General features: G+C 45.7%; 1 protein-coding gene across 6 annotated transcripts in view; it reads left to right on the top strand.

Moving 5' to 3' along the window:
- The window catches only part of MEAF6 (MYST/Esa1 associated factor 6), a 29,772-nt gene continuing 23,221 nt past the window's right edge, over nt 7,937–14,487 (top strand). For 4 of the 6 annotated variants that reach the window (XR_002344409.1, XR_002344410.1, XR_002344408.1 and 1 more), the window contains exons 1-4: nt 7,937–8,075; nt 9,514–9,629; nt 13,943–14,030; nt 14,167–14,212. Coding sequence is in view for 3 of the 6 variants with exons in the window: in XM_021093429.1 (XP_020949088.1) it covers nt 7,986–8,075; nt 9,514–9,629; nt 13,943–14,030; nt 14,167–14,212 (340 nt within the window). In the remaining 3 variants the exon portion in view is untranslated. 6 annotated transcript variants of the gene reach the window in all.

Here is a 14,487-nt window from a genome sequence, read left to right as displayed (position 1 = left end):
CCTTTTCTAGGGCTGCACCCTCGGCACATGGAGGTTCCCAGGCCAGGGGTCTAATGGGAGTTGTAGCCACCAGCCCATGCCACAGCCACAGCAGCGCCAGATCCAAGCTGCGTCTGCGACCTACACCACAGCTCACAGCAACACCAGATCCCCAACCCACCGAGAGAGGCCAGGGATTGAACCCGCAACCTCATCGTTCCTAGTCGGATTCCTTAATCACTGAGCCACGATGGGAACTCCTATATCAGTATTTTTGAGTAAAAGGAGACAGTTGTGGAGGGTGTCACAGGGATATTGAACCCACACCAGCGTAGGAACCCAGATCTTCAAATCTCAGCGAGTGAATGATGGTCCTGCTGAAGCAGCCATGTTTTCTGAGTTAGCAGTGAAGGGGTTTTCCTTCCCAGAGTAGTCGGGTTATACTCGGTGGGCTTCATACCAGTTGACCCCAGTCCCTGCTTGTGCACCCTCAGCTGGTGATGGGGAGGAAGGAGAGATGATCCAACTGAGGGCTGCTGCTAACTCTTCCTCTTGGGTTGAAACTAATGTCATTATTAGATGGTCTTCCTTACCTTTTTTTTTTTTTTTTTTTTTGTCCTTTTAGGGCCACACCCACAGCCTATGGAGGTTCCCCGGCTAGAAGTCAAATTGGAGCTGGAGCCATTGGCCCATACCACAGCCACAGCAACACCAGATCCAGATCTCACCTGTGATCTACACCACAGCTCATGGCAACATAGGATCCTTAACCCACTGAGCAAGGGATTGAATTTGTGTGCTCAGGGATGCTAGTCAGATTCGTTTCCACTGAGCCACAGCGGGAACTCCTATGGCTTGGTTTCTAAAGGCTTAGAACTTAATGTATATTTCAGGTTGACCATTATTTGATATAGTGCACAGATGGTTATATTTCTTAGCATCCTTCCCTTTGTGGAAAGTCGTTGTAGATGTGAGGAATGAAAGGCTCCCACGTTAGAGCCTTAAGTGTGACATGCACATAACATGCCAGCATGCTTGCTTGTGTGAGAATGTTCTGATCCCACGATTTTCCTGGCTGTGTGAGTTTATATCGAGGGAAAGGGCTACTTGTTTTATTATTTTTTTGCCAACTCATGGCATATGGAGTTCCCAGGACAGGGATCAGATCCGACCACAGGGATCACATCCAACCTAAGCCTCACCTGCCACAACACGGGATCCCTAACCCACTGTGCTAAGCCGGGGATTGAAACCGCATCCCAGTGTTCCCAAGACACCGCTGATCCCACTGCACTATAGCAAGAACTCCAAGGAAATGGGTTTTTAAAAATTTTTTAAAGTATAGCAGATTTACAATGTTCTGTCAATTTCCACTGTACAGCAGTGACCCAGTTATACATACAAATACACTCTTTTTCTCATATTTCATCATGTTCTATCACAAGTGACTGGGTATACTTCTCTGTACTATTCAGCAGGACTAGGAAATTATTTTAAAAGGCAGTTGAGGATTTCTGGTCGTGGCTCAGTGGTTAACGAATCCGACTAGGAACCATGAGGTTGCGGGTTCAATCCCTGGCCTTGCTCAGTGGGTTAAGGATCTGGCATTGCCGTGAGCTGTGGTGTAGGTTGCAGACGCGGCTTGGATCCTGCATTGTTGTGGCTGTGGTATAGGCTGGCGGCTACAGCTCCAATTCAACCCCTAGTCTGGGAACCTCCATATGCTGTAGGTGCAGCCCTAGAAAAGACTAGAAAATAAAAGGCAGTTGATTTGTTCATATTCACTCTAAAGTGAATTAGTCCAATCAATGGATGATTACATAAGGTCACTATGCTAGCAAGTGGTTTATAGCTGTGAGTTAGAAACAGCAATAATTTGGGGGATGGGGTTGCACCTTGTGCAAGACATGGTATTTGAAGTATGCTTTAGAAAATAGGTAGATTTTGGAGTTCCCGTCGTGGCGCAGTGGTTAACGAATCCGACTAGGAACCATGAGGTTGCGGGTTCGGTCCCTGCCCTTGCTCAGTGGGTTAAGGACCCGGCGTTGCCGTGAGCTGTGGTGTAGGTTGCAGACGCGGCTCGGATCCCGCGTTGCTGTGGCTCTGGCGTAGGCTGGTGGCTACAGCTCCGATTCAACCCCTAGCCTGGGAACCTCCATATGCCGCGGGAGCGGCCCAAGAAATAGCAGAAAGACAAAAAAAAAAAAAAAAAAAAAAAAAAAAAAAAAAAAAAAAAGAAAATAGGTAGATTTTGGAGTTCCCGTCGTGGCGCAGTGGTTAACGAATCCGACTAGGAACCATGAGGTTGCGGGTTCGGTCCCTGCCCTTGCTCAGTGGGTTAACGATCCGGTGTTGCCCTGAGCTGTGGCGTAGGTCGCAGACGCAGCTCGGATCCCGAGTTGCTGTGGCTCTGGCATAGGCCGGTGGCTACAGCTCCGATTTGACCCCTAGCCTGGGAACCTCCATATGCCGCGGGAGCGGCACAAGAAATAGCTAAAAAGACAGGAAAAAAAAAAAAAAAGAAAAGAAAATAGGTAGATTTTGATCCAGTATTTGCTTCCGACTGAGCAGTCCAGAACACCACAGGACTGGAGTGAAGTGGAAAGGAGCCTATAAAATCAAGTGGTTTCTGGGAATTCCCATTATGATGCAGTGGAAATGAATCTGACTAGTATCCATGAGGATTTGGGTTTGATCCCTGGCTTTGCTCAGTGGGTTGGAGATTTGGCATTGCCATGAGCTGCGATGTAGTTCATGGCGTTTCTGTGGCTGTGGCATAGGTAGGCAGCTACAGCTCTGATTCGATTCGACCCCTAGCCTGGAAACTTCCAGATGCTTCGGGTGTGGCCCTAAAAAGACCCCCCCAAAAAAATGTAGTTCCCTTCGTGGCTCAGCAATTAACGAACCCAACAAAGATCCATGAGGATGCCGGTTCAAACCTGGCTACACTCAGTGGGTTAAGGATCCCGCATTGCCATGAGCTGTGGTGTAGGTGGCAGATGTGGCTGTGCTGTAGGCTGGCTGCTATAGCTCCGATTTGACCCCTAGCCTGGGAGCTTCCACATGCCTCCAGTGTGGCCCTAAAAACCAAAAAAAAAAAAAAAAAAACTAAACCTGGCCAATGTTGGAGTTCCCTAGTGGTTCAGCAGGGTCTAGTGTTAGCACTTCTGTGGCTGCTGTAGTACAGGTTTGATCCCCGGCCCCAGGAATCTGACATGCTGAGGGCTTGGCCAACAATAACAACAGCAAACTGGCCAATGTTTAGGAATACTTTCTGTGTACAAGGCCTGGTTCTGAGTATTTTACATATGCAAAAATGCATACCTTAACTCATTTCAACTTTATAGGGCAGGCTTCTATTATCATTAAATTTTGCAGATGCCAAAACAGGCCAACATTTCTCAGCAGCGACCTAGCACTCAGAAATGCCTGACATGATAAATGAGGCTTTGGAAGCACTTGAAGTTCAATGGGGCAAAGAGGGTGACTGAAACTTCTGATTTCTCTTAATGACAGACTAAGTTATTTTTCTGAAGCCCCCTGCTGAAAACAGCTAAAAATTTCTGGATAAAAAAAATAAACAGGAGTTCCCGTCGTGGCGCAGTGGTTAACGAATCCGACTAGGAACCATGAGGTTGCAGGTTCGGTCCCTGCCCTTGCTCAGTGGGTTAACGATCCGGCGTTGCCGTGAGCTGTGGTGTAGGTTGCAGCCGAGGCTCGGATCCCGTGTTGCTGTGGCTCTGGCATAGGCCGGTGGCTATAGCTCCGATTCAACCCCTAGCCTGGGAACCTCCATATGCCGCGGGAGCGGCCCAAGAAGTAGCAACAACAACAACAACAACAAACCACAACAACAAAAAGACAAAAGACAAAAAAAAAAAAAAAAAATACAAAAGGAGTTCCCACTGTGGCTCAGAGATAACGAACCAGGCTAGTATCCATGAGGAGGTGGGTTCTATCCCTAACCTTGCTCAGTGGGTTAAGGATCCGGCATTGCCTGTGAGCTGTGGTGTAGGTCACAGATGCAGCTCCGATCCTGCATTGCTGTGGCTGCGGCGTAGGCTGGCAGCTATAGCTCTGATTTGACCCTTAGCCTGGGAACTTCCACTTGCCACAGGTGTGGCCCTAAAAAGCAAAAAAAAAAAAAAAAAAATCTCTTAAATCATCATTTACTTACTTGTAAATAGAGAGTTATCCCACCAAAACAAAATAAACAATAATCCAGAGAGAAATGGAGGATAGACGCCTGGAAGCCACATTCGATCTAAAGGCAAACCATCTTTGATTCTTGCAAAGCAGACCTTACCCTGGGGTAAATGGGACCGAAATCAAAACCCAAAGCCTGCATACAATGAGTATGTTTCCTGCATACAATAGAACATGTTTCCCACAAAAAGCTGGCATGCCAAAGGGCTATACCTTTCAGAATAAAAAAGCTGATCCGAAATTGTATTCTCCCAGGGGTTTGAAGACAGAGCTCAGAAAATCTTAAGCCTTGAACTTGGTTTAAGATGACCATGCACTATTAGCGCCTCCAGGTGTCTGATATTAATAAATGAAATTACTCTTTGGAGGAAGGGACTTTTCATTTCCCCTCTGGTTATTTCCACATTCTTTTTTTCTGCAAAGAAACAATTATGTTTTAAAGCACACAAGAAAAGTTTCTCACCCTCAGAAATAACGGGTAACAGAAAGTGATTGTCCAAGACTTCAGTTACTTGAAATACTAGTTACTTTAAGATGTTCCTGGTTGTTCCTGGAACAACTATTTCAAAGAATAGATTGAATATTTCATTTTCAAAGAGACAAACGACAAAACATGAAAATACCCACAGGGAACAAGAAATGGCAACAAGTGAATTGGGAGTTACTTAAAAGACCAAATAGAAACTTCAGAAATGAAAAATACAATAACTAAATTTTTCAATGAATCCCTTTAACAGAAACTTCAGGGAAAATTAGTGTACTAGAAAGTAGGTCAAAAGAAATGATCCATGTGTATAAATTTAACAACTTAGGGGAGTTCCTGCTGTGACCCAGTGGAAAGGAACTTGACTAGGAACTATAAGGTTGTGGGTTCGATCCCTGGCCTCACTCAATGGGTTAAAGATCTGGCATTGCCATAAGCTGTGGTGTAGGTTGCAGACTCCACTCGGTTCTGGTGTTGCTGTGGCTGTGGAGTAGGCTGGCAGCTGTAGCTCTGATTCGACCCCTAGCATGATGAACCTCCATGAGCCATGAGTGTGGCCCTAAAAAAAGCAAAAATAAAATAAATAAATAAACAACTTAGAGGAAATGGATCAATTCCTTAAAAACTGTAAACTACCAAAATTCACCTGATATAAAATAGGTTATATATATATATAAAAAGAAATAGGTTATCTGAATAATCCTATAACTATTTTTAAAATTTGAATAATTAAAGGAGTTCCTTCTATGGTGCAGTGGATTAATAATCCACTGCAGCAACAGCGACACTGGATAAAAATCCTGTGATCATATCAACTGACTCAGAAAAATCATTTGACAAAATTCAACACCCATTTACGATAAAAAAACTCTCAGTAAGCCAGGAATAGAGGGTAACTTCCTCAACCTGATAAGACTGAATACGTTCCTCTTAAGGCACAAGTCTGCTTTGATCGTTCTTTGATTCAGTGTTGCTGCAGCTGTGGTGTAGGTCACAGCTCCTGCTCAGATTTGATCCTTGGCCCAAACTTCCATATGCTGTGGGTACAGCCGAAAAGAAAAAAAAAAAGAGTAATTAAAAAGCATCTAGGAGTTCTGATTGTGGCTCAGTGGTAACAAACCCAGTTAGCATCCATAAGGATACGGGTTCAGTCTCTGGCCCCACTCAGTGGGTTAAGGATCTGGTGTTGCTGTGGCTGTGGTGTAGGCCGGCAGTTGTAGCTCCGATTCAACCCCTAGCCTGGGAACTTCCATATGCTGCAGGTTCAGCCCTTAAAAGACAAAAATAAAATAAAATAATAAAAAAAGAACGATCAAAGCAGACATCCTTGACTTGTGCCTTAAGAGGAACATATTCAGTCTTATCAGGTTGAGGAAGTTACCCTCTATTCCTGGTTTAGTGAGTTTTTTATCGTAAATCGGTGTTGAATTTTGTCAAATGATTTTTCTGTGTCAGTTGACATGATCACAGGATTTTTATTCTTTAGCCTCTTATTTATTTATTTTATCCGTGGCATATCAAAGTTCCCAGGCTAGTCGTTGAATCGGAGCTGCAGCTGCCACAGCCACAGCTATGCCAGATCCTGAGCTTCATCTGCGACCTACACTGCAGCTCACAGCAACACTGGATCCTTAACCCACTGAACAAGGCCAGGGATTGAACCATGGATACTAGTCAGATTCTTTCTGCTGAAAGATGATGGGAACTCCTGCTCTGACCATTCTTATTCAACATAGTACTGGAAGTCTAGCCAGCACAGTAAGGCAAAAAAAGGAAACAAAAACACACAGGTTGGAAAGGAAAAAAATAAATCTCCCTATTTGCAGATGAATTTATTGTCTACTTTAAAAATCCCAAAGAGGAGTTCCTGTTGTGGCTCAATGGAAACAAGTCTGACTAGTAACCATGAGGATGCAGGTTTGACCCCTGGCCACGCTCAGGCGTCATGAACTGTGGTGTAGGTTGCAGATATTGCTCAGATCTGGCATTTCTGTGGCGGTGACATAGGCCCATGGCTGCAACTCTGATTAGACCCCCTAGCCTGAGAACCTCCATATGCTGCATGTGCAGCCCTAACAACAACAACAAAAATCCCACAGAATCTACCAAAAAACCTAGAATCAATAAGAGAGTTCAGCGAGACCCTGGGTTACAAGATCAACATGTAACAGAATGCAGTAGAGAGAGAAAAAAAAAAGGATTCTTAAATTTAATCTGAATTCTAGAAGGAGAGAGAAACTGAGGTAGAGGATATCCTAGGAAAGATAGCTGAATTTCCCAGAACTGGTGAAAGTACAAATACACAGACTGAAGAAACACAGAGACTTTCAAAGCAAAGCAAAAAGAAAGCAAGAAAGAAGGAAAGCAGGCAAGCAAGCAAGCAAAATGGAAAAAAAAAATCCTACCTGGATTTCTAATGAAATTGCAGAACCCTGAAAAATGGAGAGGAGAAATAAACAGGGGGGAGATGAAAACAAAGTTAACAATATCAGGCTTAATGATTTGACTTAAGTAGTGCTTACTTGCCAAGCACTTACCTTAAGTGATTAATTCCTTATGGAAATTGTATTAGGTAGGAGCTATTATTACTTCCATTTTATAGAGGAGGAAATTGAGCCAAGTGAAATTGAGTTACCTGCCCAGGGTGGGACAGCTTATCAATGGTAGAGGTAGAATTTTGAACTAGGTAGTTAGTTTGTGTCATTAACCACCACACATGTTTGTCTCTCTAAAGGGCAACGGGAAGTCTTTGAAAGGTTTTAAGCAGGGGAGTAACACATTTGTTTTCCCCAAACAAATCATCCTGGCACCACTGTGAATAATGGATTAAATGGAGCTAAGAGTGGAAACGGGAGCTCCTGGAATAATGTACCTAAAATAGGGAGGGCCTGGATGAACGAAGGAGGTGGCAGACAAAAGAAAATAATTTGCGGGCTCTTCTGCGGTCGAGTCCACAGGAATTGGTTTTGGATTGGATTAAGGGGGTGAAGGAGGGTGAGGATGGTACCCAGGTTTCCGACCTGGGCAATTCGGTGGACAGTGAAAGTCATTCACTGAGGAGACTGCGGATAAGTCTGATTTTGGACACGGTGAATTTGCGGTGTAGAAACGCGGTTAGGACCAAAAGCAGAACCCATCAGTGGGGTTCTTTTGGCAGGGCGCGCGCACGCGCGCGCGCGCGGGAGTTCTGCGCGGCGGGGCTCCCCTCCGGAAGTCGCCTGCGCAGGCGCAGTGCAGAGGCGGGCGCCCCCTGGCGGGCGGCGGCGCGCTAGGACCGCCCCCAGCCTGGCGCCGCTGCCGCCCGCCTCAGCCCAACATGGCGATGCACAACAAGGCGGCGCCGCCGCAGATCCCGGACACCCGGCGGGAGCTGGCAGAGCTCGTGAAGCGGAAGCAGGAGCTGGCGGTGAGGGCTAGCACCGGGGGGCGCCCGGGTGGGGACCCCGTGCCTGCCCCTGCCTCCAGACCCCGGCTCCGCCGCGCCGGGCGGTTCGTTACTCGGTGGGCGCAGCGCGGCGCCCGGGAGTCCGGCGGCCTGAGGACGGCTGCGCAGTGCGCGGCCCGCCGGCGCCTCGGCTTCCAGGCGGTGCAGATCCGGAGCCGGGAGCCTGGGCTGGGGGCGGGGCGCGGAGCCGGGGAGGGGGAGGGGGACTAGGCGGGCGGGGGCGTGGAGGAAGGATGGCGCCAGGGGGTGGGGGCTTCTGTGCTGCAGCCCTGCTAAAGCGAGTAACCGTGAGCTCTGCGGGGTAGGCGAGGGCGAGCGGGTCCATGATCTTTAAGGAGTGCGGGGCGGGCGGATCGGTGGGCTGTAGATTGGTCCGGGCTTGCTGGTGGGCTTTAGGTGGGGTGGTGGGGTAGGAGGCGAGTGTGGGAGGGACACTCACACATCCTGCCTGGTCTTTGGAGGATGGAGGGTCTCGTCCTTTTGGGGACTAGGAGTAGATCCGTTAGATGGGGTTTTTGATGGGCAGGGATGTGATGTGTTTGGGAACATCTTAGGAGGTGACAGGCGAGGGGAGCGGACTCGGTTAGGGAATTAAGAATTGTGACACGCAGCCCGGGTCCCTTGGACCGTGGCGGCTAAGCCCTCCCTCCCCTCGCGTTTTGGCTTGGGCACCGGGAGGCCCATCTCACCTGAAGCTGCCCTTCCAGGTTTCCATAGCAACCGGCAGCCCAGTGCTGGCGGCCTTTCGGAGCCTACGGGGAGGGGAGCCAGTTGGCGCTGGAAGGCTGCTTACCCTTCCCTCTCCTGGTAGCAGTACCTTTTATGCGTGGGAGTGGAGACTGCTCTTTTTTTTCCTCCGCCCGGGTTCTTGACAGCTGGGTTTCCACGAAGCCTCTGAGTATATACAAACTTTTGTACATTTTTCTGGGGACAGGCTCTCTCTATTCCATTCTGTCCTCAAGGGATACAAGACAGGTATAGACTGCCTTAGTGTGAAACACCCTGCCCCTGCCCGTGTCATTCCTCCCTCCGCAAGGCTGGTTTGGTGTAGTTGAGCTTGAATTTATAAGTCTGATATAGACTTCAATTTGGGAGTTCCTGTCGCGGCTCAGCGGAAACGAATCTGACTAGTACCATTAGGATGCGGGTTGGATCCCTGGCCTCACTCCGTGGGTTAAGGATCCGGTGTTGCCTGAGCTGTGGTGTAGGTTGCAGACTTCGGCTGGAATCCTGAGTTGCTGTGGCGTAGGACAGCGGCTGTAACTCTGATTCGACCCCTAGCCTGGGAACTTCCAAATGCCTCAGGTGTGGCCCTTAAAAAAAAAAAAAGTTCATTTTGGTTAGGCTTAATGCAAGCATGTAAAAGGTATTAACCACTTCCTTATTTTTCGTCACTCAGGAAACACTGGCAAACTTAGAGAGACAGATCTATGCTTTTGAAGGAAGCTACCTGGAAGACACTCAGATGTATGGCAATATTATTCGTGGCTGGGATCGGTATCTGACCAACCAAAAGTGAGTGTCAAGCCTGTAGTATTTGTATGATGTCCTTGTAATATTTGTGCTTAGGACTGGGTAATTTCTTGGTAGTGGCTTTGCAGGGAGGCAGTAGTAAAGTGGGGTGGAAAGAGGTCTGCATTTGAGCTTGGACTCTGGCTCAGCCACTCCTGGGTAATCCCAGATAAACTCTACACCAGCCCCACACAGTCGGAGAAGTCCCGCCAATGGCACAGGGTTGTGCAATGCTTCAATGAAATACAGCATGTAATACACTCCTGTCATGTCATGAGTCCCAAGATTTGCTATACCTGTGTGGCAACTGTATCACAGTTTCATTTAGTAATATTCTTTCTAAAAAAAAAATTTTTTTTTTTTCTTTTTAGGGCCGCACCTGCAGCATATGGAGGTTCCCAGGCTAGGGGTTCAATCAGAGCTGTAGCTGCTGGCCTGCACCACAGCCATAGCAACACAGGATCTGAACCACTCCTGTGACCTACCCTACAGCTCACAGAAATGCCTGATCCTTAACCCACTGAGCGAGGCCAGGGATTGAACCTGCATCCTCATGGATCGGAGTCAGATTTGTTAACCACTGAGCCACACGGGAACTCCTAAAAATTTTTTTAAACTTGCTAAACTTTTTGGAAATTTCTCAAATCTGCAGAGTACTTGAAAGACTAGTTGATCTCTTGATACCCCTTACCAGCATTCAGCAATTGTTAACTTGTTGCCACATTTGCTTTCTCTCTCTTCTTTCTCCCTCTTAATATATAGTAACACACACCACTATTTCTATGCTTAAGTTTTTTTTTTTTTTTTTTAAATTGACACATAGGAAGTTGCAAAAATAGTAAGAGAGGTCCCATGTACCCTTCCCCCAGTTTTCCCCAGTGGTTGGGTTTTACATAACCATATAGTACAATAGCAAAAGCAGGAAATTGACACTGGTACAATGTGTATATGTAGTTCTGTCATTTTATCATGTCTATAGATTCCTGTAACCACCACTGCAGTCAAGATACAGAACTATTCTCTCACCACGAAGAGCTCTCTCGTGCTACTCCTTTGTAGTTAGTTATATCTCCTCTTCCGTACATATATGAAATATGTATTTATACATTTATATTATATATATGATAATTATACATATTATAATTATTTGCTAAAGCACTTAAAAGTTAAAAACAGATAACTGTGGCACTTTGCCCCTAATTGTGTCAGCAATTACCTCCTAAGAATAAGAACTTTTTTTTTTTTTGTCTTTTGTCTTTTTGTTGTTGTTGTTGTTGCTATTTCTTGGGCCGCTCCCTTGGCATGTGGAGGTTCCCAGGCTAGGGGTTGAATCGGAGCTGTAGCCACCGGCCTATGCCAGAGCCATAGCAACGCAGGATCCGAGCTGCGTCTGCAACCTACACCACAGCTCACGGCAATGCCGCATCGTTAACCCACTGAGCAAGGGGCAGGGACCGAACCCGCAACCTCATGGTTCCTAGTCGGATTCGTTAACCACTGCGCCACGACGGGAACTCCAGAACTTTTTTTCTTACATAACCACTTATTATCATGCCTAGAAAATTAGCACTACATTAATAGTATTATTTCATACACAGTCCTTATTCAGATGTCCCTGATTTGTCCCCCAGATGCATTGCCACCTTTTTTTTTTTTTTTTAATGCAGCTAGTGTTCGTGCATTGCTTTTGGCTGTTATGTCTCTTTAGTCTCTTACTAGGAGCGTCTCTCCCTTTTTGGTGGTGAATTTTTTTATGACATTATCTTTTTTCTTTTTCTTTTTTTTTTTTTGGCCATGCCCTTGGCATGTGAAAGTTCCCAGGCCAGGGATCTAACCCACACTGCTGGTGACAACGCCGGATCCTCAACTCACTGTGCCACAAGGGAACTCCCTGTGACATTATTTTGCAGAATGTTCCAATTCCAGGTTTTTCTTAGTGGGACTTAATGGGAGATCCTTTAAACATTGTTGGCAAAAATGTTAATTACCTATTTGTATACCTCCTGCTGTTTACCTCTATTTTATCAGGAGGCACATGTCAGATTGCCCCATTACTAGTCCCACTAAGTTGGATCATGTGATTTCACCATTGTAAATGTTCATTTTTTTTCTCTTTGTAATTAACAAGTAATTTCAGAGGTTGTATTTTTAGGCAGTGTGAAAATATAGCCCCCTCTAATTTTTATCACTGGTTTTAATATCCATTGTTGATTCTTTTTTTTTTTTTTTTTTTGTCTTTTTGCCTTTTCTAGGGCCGCTCCGCTCCCATGGCATATGGAGGTTCCCAGACTTGGGGTCTAATTGGAGCTGTAGCCACCGGCCTATGCCAGAGCCAAAGCAATTCGGGATCTGAGCCGCTTCTGCAAGCTACACCACAGCTCACGGCAACGCTGGATCTTTAACCCACTGAGCAAGGCCAGGGATCGAACCCACAACCTCATGGTTCCTAGTCGGATTCGTTAACCACTGCACCACGGTGGGAACTCCATCCCATTGTTGATTCTTATCTGAAGCAGTTATTATAATGGAGGTTGCAAAATGATGATTCTGATTTTACTATTTCTTTTCATTTATCACTGGCATTCTGAAAGAAGAGTCTTCCCTTTTTATCTTCTCTCCCTTTCATATTCTGTCTCTAGTGTCACTATAGATACATGGATGATTTATTTATTTATTTACTTATTATTTTAAGGTTGCACCTGCAGCACATGAAAGTTTCCAGGCTAGGGGTCAAATTGGAGCTATAGCTGCTGGCCTATGCCACAGCCACAGCAGTGTGGGATCTGAGCCGCATCTATGACATACACCACATCTCTCTGCAGTGTGATGGAGCCTATGACCCACTGAGCAAGGTCAGGGATGGAACCTGCATCGTCATGGATACTAGTTGGGATCTTAACGCGCTGAGTCACAATGGGAAGGAACTCCCAGGGTTTTTTTTTTTTTTTTTTTAAATCAGTGTATTGGGATCTAGTACTGTCACTTTTTTATTGTGAAGTTTTGTTTTTTAGTATGAATTAATATATTGAAATCTATACAGAGAAGAATTATAGATATACATCTCACCGACTTTTCACGGAGCTGACACATCCATCATTATCCTTTTTGGTGCTTAGTTTGCTCTAAACCTGGCCAAAGGGAGCTGCCGCAGGCTGATTTGTTTGTCTTTCTGACGTGATCCTATTTCTGAGCATTTTGCTGCTTTCTGTTACCTTGTCCTTTTCTCTTTTTTTCTTTTTTTCTTTGTTTTTTTTGGCTGCGCCTGAGCCGCTGTGGTGACAGTGCCAGATCCTCAACCCACGGTACCACAGAGAAACTCCACTTTGTCTTTTTCTTGTCCCAGACCTGATATCAGTCATTTCTCTAAGGAACTCTCGTTCTTTCTTTAAAGTTTTTTTCTTTTTTGGCCGAGCCAAAGCATATGGAGTTCCTGGGCCAGGGATCAGATTGAGGGGCAGTTGCCATCTAGGCCTCAGTGGCGGCAGCGCTGGATCCTTAACCCACTGTGTGGGGCTGGGGATTGAACACCATGGATCTCCTCTTTAAATTTTTTGGTTGTTTGTTTTTTTTTCATCTTTTTAGGGCTGCACCTGGAGCATATGGAGGTTCCCTGGCTAGGGATTGAACCAGAGCTGTAGCTGCTGGCCTGAACCATAGCCACCACAACGCCAGATTCAATTTTTTAAATTAAAGTTATTTAACAGAGATACTTCACATCATTAGTCTGTGCTAGATGTTTTTAATAATAGGTATTAAAATAAATACATATTAAAACAAAAATGATTGTGGGAGTTCCTGTCATGGTTCAATAGAAACAAATCTGACTAGTATCCATGAGGACATGGGTTCAATCCTTCGATCCCTGACCTTGCTCAGTGGGGTAAGGATCCGGCATTGCCATGAGCTATGGTGTAGTTTGCAGTCACACATGAGACCTGGCGTTGCTGTGGCTGTGGCCTAGGCTGGCAGCTACAGCTCTGATTGGACCCCTAGGGAACCTTCATATGCCGAAGGTGTGGCCCTAAAAAGGCAAAATAAAAGAAAATGAAAATGATTGTGAATCTAAAGCAAAAGCCATCTCAATGGAGCACATACAGTAGGTATATTGGAAAGCATTGCTGTCTACTTAGGCATTCAGCATAAATGTCATTTTGGTCAATCCCAGTGGAATGGAGGAGGCATTTTTGTAGGGAACTTGGTAATTAAAAAAAAAAAAAAAATATATATATATATATAGGTGTTTGCCCTAGGGCATCCTCAGCTTGAGCCATAACCAAAGCTTGGTGCTTATAATGAGTTTCTTGTGTGTATTTCAGAAACTCCAATAGCAAAAACGATCGAAGGAACCGGAAGTTTAAGGAAGCGGAGCGGCTCTTCAGTAAATCCTCAGTTACTTCAGCAGCCGTAAGTGAGGCAGGGGGCTCTTTCTGTGCCCATTTTTAAGAAAGACCTCAGTTAAATTTCTCTTTCCCTCCATCTCTGAGTGCTCTCCTGAGGTCTGTGATAATTTTTCTAGTAACTGGTGATGTTTTTCTTTTAGGCAGTAAGTGCATTGGCTGGAGTTCAGGACCAGCTCATTGAGAAGAGTAAGTTTATTTTTTTACTTTTTCATCAATTTTCTTTTGTGTGTGTGTGTGTGTGTCTTTTTTGAGGGCCGCACTCTTGGCATATGGAGGTTCCCAGGCTAGGGGTCAAATCAGAGCTTCAGCTGCTGGCCTATACTACAGCCACAGCAACGGCGGATCTGAGGAAGTCTGCGACCTACACCACAACTCACGGCAACGCTGGATCCTTAACCTACTCCAGCAAGGCCAGGAAGCGAATCTGAGTCCTCATGGATACTAGTCAGGTTCGTTAACCA

The sequence above is a fragment of the Sus scrofa genome, chromosome 6 (assembly GCF_000003025.6).
Source record: "Sus scrofa isolate TJ Tabasco breed Duroc chromosome 6, Sscrofa11.1, whole genome shotgun sequence".
In the NCBI taxonomy this organism is placed as follows: domain Eukaryota; kingdom Metazoa; phylum Chordata; class Mammalia; order Artiodactyla; family Suidae; genus Sus; species Sus scrofa.
Note: the sequence above shows the minus strand (reverse complement) of the source record. Positions and strands in the feature narration are given on the sequence as shown.